This window comes from Rattus norvegicus, chromosome 4 (genome assembly GCF_036323735.1).
Source record: "Rattus norvegicus strain BN/NHsdMcwi chromosome 4, GRCr8, whole genome shotgun sequence".
Taxonomy (NCBI): Eukaryota; Metazoa; Chordata; class Mammalia; order Rodentia; family Muridae; genus Rattus; species Rattus norvegicus.
Genome location: NC_086022.1, coordinates 171,299,363 through 171,316,351, shown reverse-complemented (window position 1 = coordinate 171,316,351; position 16,989 = coordinate 171,299,363). Strand labels below are relative to the sequence as shown.

General features: G+C 47.7%; 1 protein-coding gene across 4 annotated transcripts in view; it reads left to right on the top strand.

The window, feature by feature from the left end:
• Nucleotides 1–16,637, top strand: part of Gucy2c (guanylate cyclase 2C) — an 80,582-nt gene extending 63,945 nt beyond the window's left edge. For 3 of the 4 annotated variants that reach the window (XM_039107137.2, XM_063285634.1, XM_039107138.2), the window contains 7 exons: nt 499–657; nt 4,266–4,458; nt 5,672–5,846; nt 10,022–10,120; nt 11,832–11,926; nt 13,225–13,301; nt 15,897–16,637. In XM_039107137.2, coding sequence (XP_038963065.1) covers nt 499–657; nt 4,266–4,458; nt 5,672–5,846; nt 10,022–10,120; nt 11,832–11,926; nt 13,225–13,301; nt 15,897–16,071 — 973 coding nt within the window. In that variant the 3' untranslated portion in view covers nt 16,072–16,637. The remainder of the gene's footprint in view (nt 1–498; nt 658–4,265; nt 4,459–5,671; nt 5,847–10,021; nt 10,121–11,831; nt 11,927–13,224; nt 13,302–15,896) is intronic. The other variant, NM_013170.1, reaches the window with a different exon arrangement.
• Nucleotides 16,638–16,989: the final 352 nt, after the last annotated feature.

Genomic DNA, 16,989 nt, shown 5'->3' with positions numbered 1-16,989 from the left:
TACCCAGGCAGAGAGAGAGAGAGAGGGAGAGAGAGAGAGAGAGAGAGAGAGAGAGAGAGAGAGAGGCATAAACATAAAAACACATAGACACACACACAGAGACAAACATATAAACACAGCCACACAGAGACACAACCAGTCTCTTACGTACACACACACAGAGAGAGAGAGAGAGAGAGAGAGAGAGAGAGAGAGAGGATACACACACACACAAAGAGAGAGAGGCTTCACACACACACACACACACACACACACACACACACACCAAACATAGAAGCACACACACTCATATAAAGCCAGCCATCTCCTTCTAAGAGCAGCAGAAGTAGGAACTTGTCGATGATGTAATCCTGATGACAGAATGGCTGTGTTACCTCAGAGCTTTCCACCATGTCTTTATGTGCTATAAGCATTATCTTTAATATACACAACACCATGAGACCCCACACACCCCTTCCCTGTGATATGTAAAAATCCTTTGTCTGTTACCACTTGCAGCCTTTTTCATGACCAAAAAAATGAATCTTACATGGACACCTTGATCCGACGTCTACAGCTGTATTCTCGGAACCTGGAGCACCTGGTGGAGGAAAGGACTCAGCTGTACAAGGCCGAGAGGGACAGGGCTGACCACCTTAACTTTATGCTGCTCCCACGGTAAGGCAAGACTCCTACAAATATGGCTTCCCACGATTCCACAGCCAGGCACCTTGCTCCCAGCTGAAACCTTCAACATGTCTGCCTTCCTCTGTTGCTGGTTTTGTTCTGAATTTGGTTTGGGCTTTGGTTTGTTTGGGACAGTATAGGATGGTTTCCTTTTATAGACACTTCAGGGTTAAAGATGCTTACGCCTGAATGACTACAAAGAGCAAAGGAGCTCTTGTGACTCTGTTATGGACTGAGCAGAAGGCTGTGGGTTCTAATACCTCATTAAGCCTACATACGGCCTTCAGGCAAGTTGCCGCCTGTCTGTCCTCGGCCTCAGAATGGAAACCCAAGTCTGCCTGTGCTGTGTGAACTGTGAGGCTTTCGGGTATTAGGTGTTGGTGTCTCTGCTTTTCTTCTCGACATCACAAAGTCTAACTCATAAGAATTAGAAGGTGTCGGTGGGAGAGGAGGTGGGTGACAGTCACCAGGTCTCTTGCTACCAGGCTGTCTATGAGCGAACTTTGTGAAGAATGGTCAGGACGGAAGAGAAAGGACATTAATACTGAAATTCCCGAAGAGTTTAATGTTTTCTGAGCACTGTCATTTGAATAAGTTCCCAAGGAATGTTAAGATAAACAAGGAATCACGACATGATGGTTTGGCCTATGGCTTTGTACAAGCAAGAAGGAATGGTCTCTTCCCATTAAGGTGTGGTAAGCTGTTAATTGAGTCTAAGGATAATCTAGGTAGTCTGGCTCCAGTAAAATCATGGAAACAGAACTCAGTGAGACCTGACTTCAAAGCTTGTTTCTACTAACTACTATCAGTGAACAGTCTTCGACAGGAGACCTAAGTGATCCAGCCTCTCTCCCATCTTCCTTCAGTATCTCATGTGGCAGATAGGAGACCAACACTTGCCTGTGACATTACATTCATGCTGGGGTATACACAGTAACTGTGGCTTCTCGAGTTCTTCTACTGCTTCCTCAATCCCTCTCAGATCCACCACCCCCCCCATACTAATGACTGTTTTCCAAATAAAAAGTAATTTCTTCTCTATAAACCTGGGCAAAGAGGTAGGGGACACACGCATGTCCCATTCAGTCCCCGGGACTAGGAAAAGCCTAATCCAGACCATGAACCTTCCGACTCACACGCACCAACTGGGAGAGCCTTCTGGACCGACACTACAGCTGCCCGCTCTATGTCAGAGAGGGCGTGTGTTGTCTGAGCCACATAAACTCTCTGTATTGTGCAGAATTCTTTGCCTGGACAGTACGGCCCTGTTGACAAACAATGCCGTGAATGCTCAATGGTTGTCCCAGGGTTTCACCATTGGAGGTTTTAGACAACAGTGTCATGTCAGTGGGTTGGAATAGCTACCTCCACAAGTCAAGTTCTCTCAAGCTTGTTCATCATGCCACTTTGACCACTAGATGGCAACTTTTAGAAAGATTTCTCTCTCTCTCTCTCTCTCTCTCTCTCTCTCTCTCTCTCTCTCTCTGTGTGTGTGTGTGTGTGTGTGTGTGTGTGTGTGTGTGTGTGTGTGTATGAGCAAACATGCCTGTATACATCGCCCATGCAGGCCAGTGCCCGCCATCAGATCTGCAGACTTAGAGCTCTATGTGAGCTTCCTGATATGGGATCTGGGGATGAAATTCAGGTCCTCTGGAAAAAGCAGCAAGAATTCTTAATGACTGAACCCTCTCTCCTGCCCCAGTGGCAAACAATTTTGCTCGGTGGTTGAAGCCACACTTTATTATAACTCTGGAAAATGTATTTTATCCTTAGAGAAAACTTCACGTTTTCATTAAGTGGCCGCTGTCCAGAAGGACCTGAAAGCAGCCTGTACAGCAATGCTGACCAGCGCGTGGGAACCACGCCATTTCAGCATTTACTGAACAGTACCTGGGAGGCTAGGAAAACGTAAATGGGTTTTCCTCTTGTGAAAAAACCAAGACATCTAATTTATATTTGAATTCTGTAACAGCAGCAACCCAATACTCGCCACCCGAAGTTCTCTTTCTTTCTCTTAACTGTAAACACTAAGTTTTCTGAGGAGTACAGGGTTTTCAAGTTCCCTTGCTTTCTTCCACACTAACATAAAAAGCGCAGACTGGGAGACATTTCAATGTAATCATTATGTTTTTGTAGCCCCCACAACACTCCGCATGTTACACACAGTGTGTCATTTACACACAGCGCAGCCAGATGCATCAAGGGTGATTTTGCAAAGGGCAATACATTTTGTTACTACACTGGAAAAGACTTTCCTCACAGTGAGTTCCGGCCCCTGTGGCTGATAGGCCATGGCCTTTCTGGAAGATCCCCATAGATTCTGCAATTGTCTGTACCCCTTCAAATCTTCTCCATCTCCCTGACCATGCCTGGGCTTGCAGACGGCTCACGGTGCACAGGGTGGGCAGGCGTGGCTCGGTTCTGTAACATCTCTGTCCTCAGCAGGCTATGGGGTCACAGGAAATCTCCACTTCCTTTTCAGCCCTTCATTTTCTTATCTATATAAAAATGAAGGATTCGGGGGCTGGAGAGATGGCTCAGCAGTTAGGAGCATTTGCTGCTCTTGCAAAGGACCTGAGTTCCCAGCACCCACACGGTAGCTCACAGCCATCTCTAGCTCCAGTCTCAAGGGCCCCCTCTTCTGGCCTCTGCAGGTACCAGGCACACTTGCAGTACACATACACGCATTCGAGCAAACACTCGTATGAAATAAAATAAAACGAGGGCTTTGTTCTCATGGTCTGCTGTCGCACCCCCAGGGTCCAGGTTCTGAGTCATGTTTCTGCTCTGGCTCCCTTCAAAATGACCCCAAGAGCAGCAGAGAGTCCCCAGCCCCAGTCAGTCCCCTGGACCCTTCCTCCATGGTGAAGGTACCTTGTCCCCTAAAGGAAGTCCCAGTCGGCTCAGGTAAACTTGCTCTGGGGAGTTCCATCCCTTTATCGAGGTTTTCTCAGCGGCTCCTCCTTGGCATCTTTCGCTGTAGTCACAACTTACTTATGGAGTGGTTGACTTTGCTCTTTGAAGGACCCGCATCTAGCTCAAAATATTCATTAACATCTGACTTAAGTGTATTAAAATCAATGTGGAATGCATCATTTTTTGGCGTGATATTAAATAATGCCATCGAAGAAGGCAGAACTGTTGGCTTTGGTGAGAAAGGCAGTGCTCATAGCCTCAGGGTCAATTTCTTACATCAGTGGCACACTTGACATTGAGGTTTCTGAATATGGCGCTATGCTTGTTCCAAATGGATTATCGATGGAGAGATTATCAATGAACGTGTACCGGCATTAGAGTTATATAGGTGATAGGATTGTGAGTTTATGAACATGACTAATCTAAGTTAAGGTTGAAAATGCTAATATGTATCCAAATTCAAACACACACACACACACACACAAACACACACACACACACACACACACACACAGGAGTCATGCACATAACATAGGAAATCTGTTGGTTTTGCTTCTGGGACACTTGCTGGAATTCATTAGAAATCTCACATTTTTCGATCCTGTTGACAGTTGCTACAGTCTAAACTGCAAGGTGAGGAAACTCCACAGAGGTTAAAGGTCATTTCCCCCTCCCTCATCTAGGCTGGTGGTAAAGTCCCTGAAGGAGAAAGGCATCGTGGAGCCAGAGCTGTACGAAGAAGTCACAATCTATTTCAGTGACATTGTCGGTTTCACGACCATCTGCAAGTACAGCACGCCCATGGAGGTGGTGGACATGCTGAATGACATCTACAAGAGTTTTGACCAGATTGTGGATCACCACGACGTCTACAAGGTACCTGCTTCAACCCTCGGGCTGCGACAGTTGCGTGGCCCAAAGCCACCAGAGCCTGACACAGTTGCCCATTCTAACTCCTGTCCTTCCCTCTTCAGCTATAACAAGAGGCCCGTTACGAACACTTCTTACTCTACCTGAGTTCAGTTCTGGCACCCAAGTCATGGAGGCTCAGAACTGCCTGTAACCCTAGCTCCAAGGCATATGTCATCCTCTCCTGGTTTCCGCAGGCACCTGCGCTTATGTGCACAACCCCACACACAGGCACACACAAACGTGCACATAAAAAATAAATAAACAGGGGGCTGGAGAGATGGCTCAGTGGTTAAGAGAACTGGCTGCTCTTCCAGGGATCCTGAGTTCAATTCCCAGCAACTGCATGGTGGCTCAGAACCATCTGTAATGAGATCTGGTGCCCTCTTCTGGTGTGTCTGAAGACAGTGACAGTGTGCTCATATAAGTAAAAAGTAATAAAATCAATAAGAAACAAATAAATCACTAAGTGGTGGTTGAAGCCAAGGTGAAACAGAAGAGGTGTAGAAGAATTTTTAAAGGTCAAAATAAACGCTAAGAAGCGGCCCAGAGAGAACAAATTACAGCCCAGATAAATTTCGGATGACAGTTTCAAATCCCATACAAGCAAAGGACTGCATCTAAGCCAACCGTAAAGGAGGTGCAGACAGTGGAGTTACAGTAAACGCTGCACAAGGCTGTAAAAAATGCTTTATTCTGGAAGGAACATATAATTACTCTTGGCAAAATACTATGTTGAAAACGATAATCACTAAAGTTTACTCTGGTAATCTGGTATATTACTAAAATTACATAGGATCAGCCAGGTTATTTATTTAGTTTTGATTTTTATTGATAAATGTATGAGCATGTGTGTGCCTCCTTGCCTGCACCACTTACATCCAGGTGCCCACAGGGACCTCTGGTCCCCCCCCTGAAACTGTGAATGGGTGTGAATCACTGAGTGAGTGTGACAGTGCACCTGGTCTTCTGCCAGAGCAGGAGGTGTCCTCAATCACAGAGCCATGCGCCCAGCCCCATAAACAGGTTACTGTTGGCGTAGGACAGGCCCTGGATGAAGTGACGAGGACTGAGCTCATACTGAGCCCCCAACCCTTTCTTGTACGTGCATTCAGTGAAGGGTTCTGTTCAATTCTGTCTCCCGTGGGGCAGAGCCGCTGATGAGAACGTGTTTCCACAGGTAGAAACCATCGGCGATGCCTACGTGGTGGCCAGCGGCCTGCCTATGAGAAACGGCAACCGGCATGCAGTGGACATTTCCAAGATGGCCTTGGACATCCTCAGCTTCATGGGGACCTTTGAGCTGGAGCATCTCCCCGGCCTCCCCGTGTGGATTCGCATTGGGGTTCATTCTGGTAAGGAGCTGGACATCCTAGCAAGAGGGGGCCGCTCAGAGCAGAACACACAAGGGCAAAGTTTTTCATGTAAAACTTACTCCTAACCTGTGTGCCAAACGTGGAGTCCATTATACATCCGGGCACATTTAGACCCAGTCCCTCGATTACACCTGAAGCAACATCGTAAACAGCATACGCATTCCAGGCTAGTAAAACACTGACCACACAGGAAAGCAAGGTGTTCTGGACTGCCCTTAAATCATCATTCTACTGTCTCACTATTACCTTCCCATACACAGTCCCAACTCCTGTTCATGCTCCATCAAAATGTTATCATGTTGGGGCAGGAGAGATGGCTCAATGGTCAAAACAGTGTAGCACCCTTGTAGGGGACCCGAGTTTAGTTCTGGGAACCCCTGACGGGCAGCTCACAACACCTGGGACTCCGGCTCCAGGAGACAACGATGCTCTTCTGCTCTCCTCCAGCAACTCCACTCACGCACCTACCCACAGACAGATGGACACGTACATGTAATGAAACATACAATCTTAAGAAGGAAAAACAATATCGAAAAATGTGTGATTCCGAGGAGAAACAATAGGTCAGATGTCTCTAACACTTATACCTGCTCCCCCTGTAGTGCTATAGCACACGGGTCACTTAGAAGATCATGGAAGTCTAACAGCCCCATTGAGAGGAAAACTCCAAGCTAAATGAACGAGATTTATGTAAGAAAGAACGATGTACAAAGTGTGTCCTTTGGAACTGAAGTACTCCAGCGGGCACTGTGGACAGGTAGCATCTACAGACAGAAAACAGAAGGCCAAGTCAGAAGCAGATTGGGGGGAGGGGGGAGGAGAGGAAGGGAGGGCGGGGACGGAGGGGAATCGAGCACAGAGGCGAGAGACAGAAAGCATCTGATTGGTTAAAGCTTTATGACATACTGTCTTCTGCCTCTCCGAGGATAGAAGGTGGACGGTGGAGGTTGGGAGGGAGGTGCCTGGCCACCAGCACACTGCTGGGAGGAGGCAGAGCAATGTCCAGAATGAGGTGGTTCCTGGTCTCTTCAATGGGTACCCAGGTGCTGCCAGTATACTACCAGGAGGAGAAGCCAAGAACCAGGATCCACCATAATGTTTACCCTCGGGGCATCTGCATGCCAGGCAGGAAGGCGAGGGTGGAACCCAGGATGAGCAGGATCCAGCCCAGTTAGGAGTGAGGGCAGAGAGTACCAAAGGGGCGGGCTGAAGGAAAGAAAGCCTTCCTTGGGAGTTTTAGGTGAGGCTCTTTAAGGTGCCTTTCCCATGGCAGTCATTAATGAAGCCGATCTCTGAGACGATAGTCACTTGTTCACATTGCTTTATTTGGTGGTGGGTGTGAATGTATACACTTTATTCAGGGTGAACCAGGGATTATATACCTCTTGGGGGTTCCAGGAAGGGAGGGTTGTTGGCTGAAGGCTCAAAGTTTTCTAGATACCTCATCAGGACAAAGAACTTCGGGTGTTATGCTATGCGACTGAGTGACCATGGTCCTCTCAGTGGGCTGCCCTGGTTATGTGTTCCAGAGCAGGGACAGAGATAGGTAGGGAATGGCTCCACTCCTGCTGTTTATAAACCCCTTGAGATTCCCTCAATAGTTCTAATGCCTGTCTGGTAGCATGGTCCCACGTGCCCTACAGCTCTATGATCCCAATATCTGAGCACCCGATTGGTTAAAGTTCTATGTATCTGCTGCGTGATATGATCAGGCATCAGCCTATGACTCGGAGCTGGAACTTGAGGACAGTGACACATATTTCTAAATTAAGCTTGTAGTTTAGGTAGCAAGTTAAGTTGTCGTGTATTCCGTAGAGATACAAGGTAGTGAGCAGCCTCAGACCTCAACTACCAGCTTTGCACACACAGACCTGAGAAGATAGGTTGTTGGTCTTAGAGAAACATGTGGTTGGAACTCATAACCAGCCTAGGTGTCCCACAGCAGAACAACAACAAAAATCATGTGGCACGTATACACGAGAGAATGTTTGCCAGCCAAAAAGGAAAAGGAAGTTACCATGTTTGCAGAAAAATAGATACAACCGGACATAGTCATATTAACTAAGCCAATGTAGCTAGTTTCAAAAACCAAAGGCCACGTTTTTTCTTACATGCTCCCTAGATTTTTAGATACCTGTGTAAAACTGTGTACATTTATATAACATGAGAGAAGGAAAACTGTCTAGGGGAGCAAAGGGGACTATAGGACAGGGAAGAGGAGGAAGGGGAAGCTAGGAGGGTGGGGCGGGGTATGTATGAGCGGTGAACACGTACGGGAAGGGCATCTTTTTGTAACACAATACTATGCACAATGAATATATAAGGTGGGAATTTAAGTCATCCTCACTAACACTTTGCACGATACATCATCTTGCCTTTCTCACACACTCACACACATACACACATACACACATGCAAGCACACATGCAAACACACATGCAAGCACACGTCTCCTCTAATCAATCTCTTCTGTGTGCTTGTTAGCGTTATTTGTCTGTTTCGTATCAAATCCAATAACGAGTTTAAGACTCGTGTGAAATCTAGTGTTTTGAACTGTTTTGGGTCTATTTTAATCTTCATCGTTAGGACAAATGTATAAAGGAACCCCTTAGGGTTTATTATCATCACCACCACCACCACCACCATCATTTGCACGTGTGTATGTGTGTCCAGGTATGCACCGTGACTGCAGGTGCCTACGGTTGCTAGAAGCAGGTGTCAGGCCCTCTGGAGCCAGTCACGGGCAGTTATAAGCAGCCGAACTTAGGGCTTAGAACCCTATCGGGTCCTCTATGAGAGCTGTGCATACTGAAACATAATCTCAGCACTCAGGAGACGGAGGCAAGTGATCTCTGTAAGTCTGAGCGACCCTGGTGTACATAGTGAGCTCCAAGATAGCCAGGGCTACATAGTGAGACATTGTCTCCAAAACAAACAAAAAAGGGAATCCAGAAATGGAAGAAAAGAAAAAGAGCCAGTCAGAAAGCTAGTAGCTCCCTGTAGCTAGAAGTTTCCGTATTCATACAGTCTTCAGTTTCTGTATTAATGTCTCCCTCTGCATCCGGTTGTCCCTGCAAACCCCGATGCAAGGAGAGTTCTTTCCAATGCTTGCAGAAACTTTTTCTGAAGAGATGTGAACGCCATCCACAGGACACCTATCCAACAGGGCACCATTGAGAGAATAAAAGTCTGGTCTGGGGGCTGGGGATTTAGCTCAGTGGTAGAGCGCTTACCTAGAAAGCGCAAGGCCCTGGGTTCGGTCCCCAGCTCCGAAAAAAAAAGTCTGGTCTGGCGGGTCAGGGAGCTGTTTGCTGGGTTTACTTAGAAGAGTTTGAGTGACCTTGAGTAACTCAAAGGTCCCAAGGACGACGACTCCCCACAGCTACATGGATAGCGTTCCTGCTTCAGTTGGACTTGTATATACTATAGCTCTCCCTAGAGATGACCACGCCCAACTGGACCAGTCACAGCTGATGACAGGACGCAGAAGAGAATGAGGGGCTGGGATCTCAGATGAGGGTCTGAGGATCCTTCGGGGAAGCAGCAGCAGCTCTGATCAATACGATGCCTGCTTATGCTGAAGGAGCAGGTGTCCACGATACCCACACATGTTTCCAGAATACACACTCTTGTCTTGGCATCTGTTCTGCGTATTGAAACATCCTTGCGCCACAGACCAAATCCAGCAGCATCGGCATGGCCACGGTGCTAATGGAAGATCCGGCCACGTGCTTTTCTTCCAAGTATTCTAGTATATGCCTCCAATCCCAAAAATAGCACCACAAAACTAACACAGGCAAGCATGGGCAGTTGCGTCTTTGATCTGTGGTTCCTTCTAGCAATCCAGAATTTAGGATCGTGGGCTTTGACACAGCAGACAGGCTATGGGGTCACCTGAGCCCATCTGGAGAGCCCTGGATTTTCCAATGTTGGCATTTTGTGACCTGGACCTCTGAATGCCTTCTTGTTTAGTAAAAATAGAAGTGTTCCTAGCTATAAAAAAAAAAATCTAGAGGTTCTAGTCGTTCACTAAAGCAATCACATGATGTGCAGCCAAGTCTCTGTGCCTTGAAGAATTCAGCCTTGTGACCGTGAGTAAGGCCCTCCTGTCTCAACTGCATTGTACAACGCTGCCTCCTCTTCCTTTCTTCCAGGCCCCTGTGCTGCTGGTGTGGTGGGGATCAAGATGCCTCGTTATTGCCTGTTTGGAGACACTGTCAACACTGCCTCCAGGATGGAGTCCACCGGCCTTCGTAAGAAGGGGGCTTGCTGGTTTCCTTAGGGAACAGAGATTCTCTCTTCCAGCTGAGCACTTGTAGAGCTCCCTGCACAGTGTGGAGACAGTGTCAGAGAGAGGCAGGAGGACCTCTCACGCGACCTAGACTTGAGCCTGTGTTAACACACCATGTTTAATTTTGCTGTGTATACTGATTGTTTTAGTCTTTTTTTCCTTCTGTGTTAGACTGTTTGTGGATTTGGGGCCCACGTGCAATGAAACCGGATACGTCCTAGATGGAATAGTCATGAACTTAACATATATCTACGTAAACCGTGTTATCCAATGGGAAAGATATACATATATCTACGTAAACCGTGTTATCCAATGGGAAAGATATGGGTCAGACATCTAGCTCAGATTCCGCTTTCCTGTATACTTGGGCTTTCTAGAAGCGGATTTAAGGAGAGACAGTATCTAGGAATTTGTTTAATTTTTTTTTAAAAAAGATTTATTTAGTATATATAAGTACAATGTAGCTGTCTTTCGGACACACCAGAAGAGGGCATCCGATCCCATTACAGATGGTTGTGAGCCACCATGTGGTTGCTGGGAATTGAACTCAGGACCTCTGGAAGAGCAGTCAGTGCTCTTAACCACTCAGCCATCTCTCCAGCCCATATCTAGGAATTTGTTAAGGGACAAGTTTTCGGGCTTTTCTTCAGATTGAATCAGTCTTCGACCTGTGGCAAAGGCATGTGCCCGGCAAAATCGAGGCACCGTGTACTGCATGCAATAGACAACCAATTAATTGGTGATGGTGATAATACTAATAAAAATATGTAGGAGAGGGAAGAAAGGCAACGGTAGATGAAGTTTAAAACACTGACAAACACGGGACCCACAGCAAGATTTGGGTAGTCAGACTGATATGATCTAAGAATTATGTGCCACAAAGTCAAAGTGTCGTGGATAGGATAAAGGTGACTCAAGCAGCTTAGGCTAAAATCAAAACTGTGCTCACGTCCTCTGCATAGGTTGGGGGAAGCCACCCTATCATTCAAGACCCCGGAAAGGTGAATGCATAAACCGAGGATGAGACATCAACCACGTTAGGAGGGTTTCAGGACAGGACTGGGTCGGTACAGCATCAAGCGCTCAACAGTCCTCCGATCCATGGCGGGTGTCCTCTGTTCTGATCACCGTCATGGCTTGTGGTGTGGTTGCTGGGCATCCAGCAATGAGCCGTTAGGTAGGAACTGATCAACTGTTTTTTCAGGAGGATATGGTGCCGTGGAGGAGGAAAGCCTGAGAAGACTCAGAGCCCAAATCTTCTCCTTGCCCACAGCACCTTAACTATATACTGATCCACTCAGCCAAGGCCCCGCCCCAGCCTCAGCACCAAATGCCCCAGTCTCAGGGCCAAACGCTCCATCCAAAGCCAGGTCCAAAGGGTCCCACTCGGAGTTGGAATGAGATTAGGTGGACAAAACTTGGAGTGTGCCAACATTCAGGGCCCTAAAAAACCAGTGCCAGACCAGTCTTCCCACACGGGCAGCATTTTCTCATCCACTGACACTGGTTTTAAAAGTCCATTTACTACAACGGCTGTATACATTGTATATGTTTCTCCCCATGGACAGAAGTTCCTTAGGGTGTTGTTGAGGTCTGGAGTCAGAGAGATACAAATGTATCCATATCGTATTTCAGCATGGGGAGGTTTTCACTGATCTGGTTTGTGTCTCCAGCCTTAAGGATTCACATGAGCAGCTCCACCATTGCCATCCTGAGGAGAACGGATTGCCAGTTCCTGTACGAAGTGAGGGGAGAAACGTACTTAAAGGTAGGGATGCTGCAGACGTGTGTAGGCATGCACTCAGACACATGTCGGCCACATGAAACCCTCCACTGAGGACCTCAGAAAAGATGAAGCTAAGGAATCCTCTTCTGCCCCACCTGCAGTGACCTCCACCATCCCTAGAGAAAGAACCTCTGCCCGTGGGAACTCAGAACCACCCTGTACTCCCACAGGCCCTTTAGCTGTTCAGTGCTGGGGCTAGCAGGCCACAGAACATTGCTACCAGGCTGGAGAGGTGGCTCATTTAATCTATATACATCTGATCTCCCCAGATAAAACCTTAGCAAAAGTAAAATATCTTTTACATTTCCATTCGTTACATAACCCCCACCCCCATCCACTATGAGCAAAACGAATGTCACTTGGGGGGGGCTGCTTATGTCACGTGCATTTATAATTACACAATGCATAATGAAGCTGTGGCAACAATTTTGTCTCAAAACTTTGTTTCGAAAGGTTAAAAAAACACAGGGCTGGAGAGGGATGGTCCTTACTGCCCACCACCTTTCTGTCCAGGGATCAAACTCAGGCTGTCAGGCTTTCGTGGCTCTGACCCATGAGCTGTCTTGCTGTCCTCATCGTTCTGAGGCAGGGTCCCACTAACCCTGCAGCTCACTGGTTTGCACTGGCTGGTCAGGAGCTCCGGAGATCCTCCTGTCCCAGCTTCCTGTCCTGCTTACAGACATGCTGCTGCACCCAGATTTGCACTGGGTGCTGGCGATCGAACTCAGCCTCCCTCCCCTCACTCTCACAGCAAGCATTTTCCAAAAAAGCTACCTCCCCAGGCTTGAATTTCTTCCTTCATAAGGCAGGGTTCTTAAACTGTTGCTATGCTGTGATCTGAAATACCTTCTGGGGAAGGAAGCAAGCTTTATTTTGAAAACAGCCTGTCTTGGTGAGCCTCATGGCTCATGCCTGGAATCCTGGCACTCAGCATCCAAGCCAGGAGAATTGCTGTGAGTTTGTGGCAACCTGGGTCACATGATGAACTCCAGTCCTGCCTGCATCATAGCGTGGGACCGTGTCTCAAAGTTAATGAACAGATTGACTAATTATTAATTAATGTTTAGACAACAGAAGAGAGGGTAAACAAAAAGTAAAAAATCCAGCCTGGCGGGGGGCTTCTTAAAAATTTTTTCTAAACTTTGTGGATATGTGTGTTTGAAAGAGGGACTGATAGGCAGTGTGGGGGTTGGGTGCCTCTTGGAACAGATCAATGAGGGGACAGCAGGTGAGAACAGCACTCACTGATCTCATGGAAGCTTTGTCTTTTGTGTCACTAGGGAAGAGGGACCGAGACCACATACTGGCTGACTGGGATGAAGGACCAAGAGTACAACCTGCCAACCCCACCAACAGTGTAAGCCTCTAGGTGGCAGGGAGGGAGAGGGGCCAGAAGATCTCACACATAAGCTACTCAGAGGTACTCAAGGTGACAAGTGCCCGAGAGCAGCAGTGACATGTGAGGTGAGCTGAGAACTAAACAGGAGAAAGTCTAGAGTGGATCAGACTTTCCCCCACTGCTGAGCTGAAGTGTCCGTGGTGCCTGTATTGTCCTAAGACTCTCGACACAGGAAGCGCACAGCCTCTGCTGTTCTGGAACGGTGACACTCGCTGGTTCATAGGTCTGACGTGTGTTCTCAGTGAAGTCAAACCTCCGTGCTCTTGATACACTGTCTCAGGGAGGCTCCCCCTGGGAAAGGGGAAGGGAATGCTCTGGAACTGGAGGAGACTTTTGTTCCTATTTCATTGATATGGGCTTTATTTTGTTTTTGGCTCCTTTTCCTCCTACCCTCCTAGGGGTGAGTTTTTAGTTGACCCAACTACGTAGTTACAAGATAATAGACTGATAGGTTAAAGTACATACATATGTGATTATGTACACACGCGCGCACACACATACGCACACACACATGTACACACACACAAACACGCACATGCACACACGCACACACACATGCACACACACATGTACACACACAGACACGCACATGCACACACGCACACACATGTACACACACAGACACAAACACAGATACGTACACACACACACACACACACACACACACACGGTGGGTGTGGGGGTGGAGAGAGAGAGAGAGAGAGAGAGAGAGAGAGAGAGAGAGAGAGAGAGATACAGTCATAGTCCGGACAGTCCTCCACCCCTCAATCTCCCTGTCTCGGTCAGTCTCCCAAATGCTGGCTTTATAACACTTTAAACCAGCATCCTCACCCAGTTAACCACTAAGATGTACTTGATTTGCGGGGTGTGGTGGCACATACTTTTGATCCCAGCACTCAGTCAAGTACATCTCTGTGAGTTTGAGGGCCAGCCTAGCACATAGACGTTGTCTCAAAAACAGGTGGGGGAAGGGGCTGGAGAGAGCTCAGTGATGAGAGGACCTGAGCTCCGTTCCCATCACACGGAGTCTGTTAACTGTAGAAGAGGGATATGGCGCCCTCTTCTGGACTCTGTGGTTATTGCATGTACATTCCTCTTACACACACACACACACACACACACACACACACACACACACGCACAACACCTCCATCCACACATAATAAAAATAAAATAAATCTTGGGGCTGGAGAGAAGGCTCAGTAGATACAAACACTTGCTGCTCCTCCAGAGAATCTGAGGAGTTTCCCAGCACCCACATCATGTTACAATAACCTGCGACTCCAGGTCCCAGGGATCTGATATTTTCTTTCTGGCTTCCACAGGGACCCACCCACATGTTCTGTCCCTGCATACACACACAGAAACACACAGAAACAAAAGCAATTAAAAACACCTCTTCTACCCATCTTTTTAGAAGGCCCCACAATCTTGCTCTTACTAATAAGCTGGTTAAATGCTGTTCATGAAGCATCGGGAAAGCTGGGGCTGTGTTCCTGGCTTGCCTGGGAGAGCAAGAGCAGCTTGGACGTCACTTCATGCCTGCTTTGTTCTTACAAGGACAGAGCATGGAGCTGGAGAGATGGCTCAGAGGTAAGAGCACTAGCTGCTCTTTCATAAGACCTGAGTCCTACAGACCCAGGTTTGATTCCCAGGATGCTCATGGCAGATAACAACCATCTGTAACTCCCGTTCCAGGAGATCTGGCCCTCTTCTAGCCACCTGGGTACCAGGCACACATTGGTGCAAGACACACACACAGGCAAAGCACCCATACACGACAAACAAGCAAGCAAGCAACAAGAGTAGAAGACATTGGAAGTGATGCTCTCAGCGCTCCTGCCCCTGCTCCTCCCTCCTGTCTGCTGAGAGAGGGCAGCACCAGTCTTGCCTTAAACCATGGTTCTAGGTCTTAACTTAGAGTCTGCATTCTCCCTGCCGTAGGAGAAAGATTTCATATCCACCTAGCAGGCTTCAGTCCTGAAGGTGACCCAGGTTGTCTTCCATTAGCTAGTCTCCTGGCCTCGGTCCTGCAGCTGTTGCAATGGCTGTTGCTTGAGGAGAGACTCTGTCGTGCAGAGAAGGCAAACTATCGGAGTTGTGGGGTCAACCCGGGAAGCCTGGATTCAAACTAGGACCGCCCTGATCTGTTTTAAACTTTGGAAACCTCCTTCCAACCTGAGCACTCTCCAATGTCTGCATGCATAGCTGTGTGGGGAACTCATGTATTTTCAGGACTTCGTGGTAGAGTCCTGATCTCCTCTTGCTTGGTCTCTCGTTCTTCTACCATGTCCCCCAGTTCTAGCACTATGTTTCACTTCGAAAGAGAAAGATCCATTTCCTGTGTGCGATGTATCTTGCACATGGACATATAGCAGGGGAAGAGTTCTCTGGACTCATCAAAGGCAATGGTGGTTTTGTACTCCTGGATTTCCTGTGTGTAGCACAGAATAGGCATCCGCTGGGTAGTGGTGAAATGAACCCTGTGGGGCTAAGGCACATTCCTTGTGGATTGCTGACTGGTTCCGTTGTTCTCTCCCACCCACTTTCCAGGGAGAACCAACAGCGTCTGCAAACTGAGTTCTCAGACATGATCGTTAGTGCCTTACAGAAAAGACAGGCCTCGGGCGTGAAGAGCCGGAGGCCCACTCGGGTGGCCAGCTACAAGAAAGGCTTTTTGGAATACATGCAGCTGAACAACTCAGACCACGATAGCACCTATTTTTAGACCACGTGCGGTCTAAGAACTGACAGTAGCAACCTCTGATATCCTGAATCTGCATTTTCCCAGAAACCTCAACAACACAGACAAGTGCTTAGCCCCAGTGCCCTGTCTGGAATGTAGAACCAGCCCCCAAGTCATGTGGGTGTTCTGGGTTGGGTTGGGTTGGGTTTGGTTGGTTGGTTTTGTTTCTATTGAGACAGAGTCTCATGTATCCCAAACTGGCCTCAAACTCGCTGAGGAGCTATGGATGACCTTGGACTTCTAAGACCATCCATGTGTGTTCCTGGCTGTGTGATGCCCTGTCCAGAGTCGTGTCCCACAGTTCTCCACGGAGCATCAACGTCAGCCTGAAGGGAGGAAGGAGGAACGTACTATACAGAACTTGGGGTTTCATTCTAATTTCATTTCTGCTTTTTTTCATTTTGTTTACTGGATCCTTCCTTATGTACACATGAATTTTTTTAATTGTCTGGATTAAGTAGCTTATCTCCAAGAAAGTGTGTTTAACTAGTGATTTTTGCAGAAACCATGCTGGATATTAGGTAAAAATAAAAGTGTTTAGAGTCTGGTTTGGGTCTCTTTAGCCCGCTCCTCTTCCTGGGGTCGCCAGTCCTCACCTCCTCCTTACTGAAAGACTAAGTGTCCCACGGAGGAATAAAGGCTAGGTCAGCATCGCTCTTCAGGGGCAAGGTCCTGGAAGGCTGGTAGCATCCTCTGTGCACAGGGAGATTGCTGATTTAAAGCTGTGGTTTTGCCTTGGCCTGCCCACTTAGCTATGAATGTGCAACAGTCTGTCATGGCAGAGACCTAAGAGGGGCAGGGCACAGGTTCAATTCTATCTAGACAGGCTCTGCTCTATCTAGGAAATCATCAGTGTCTCCAAGCACCTGCTGATTCTGATGGTGTAGCACCTTCCTTAAG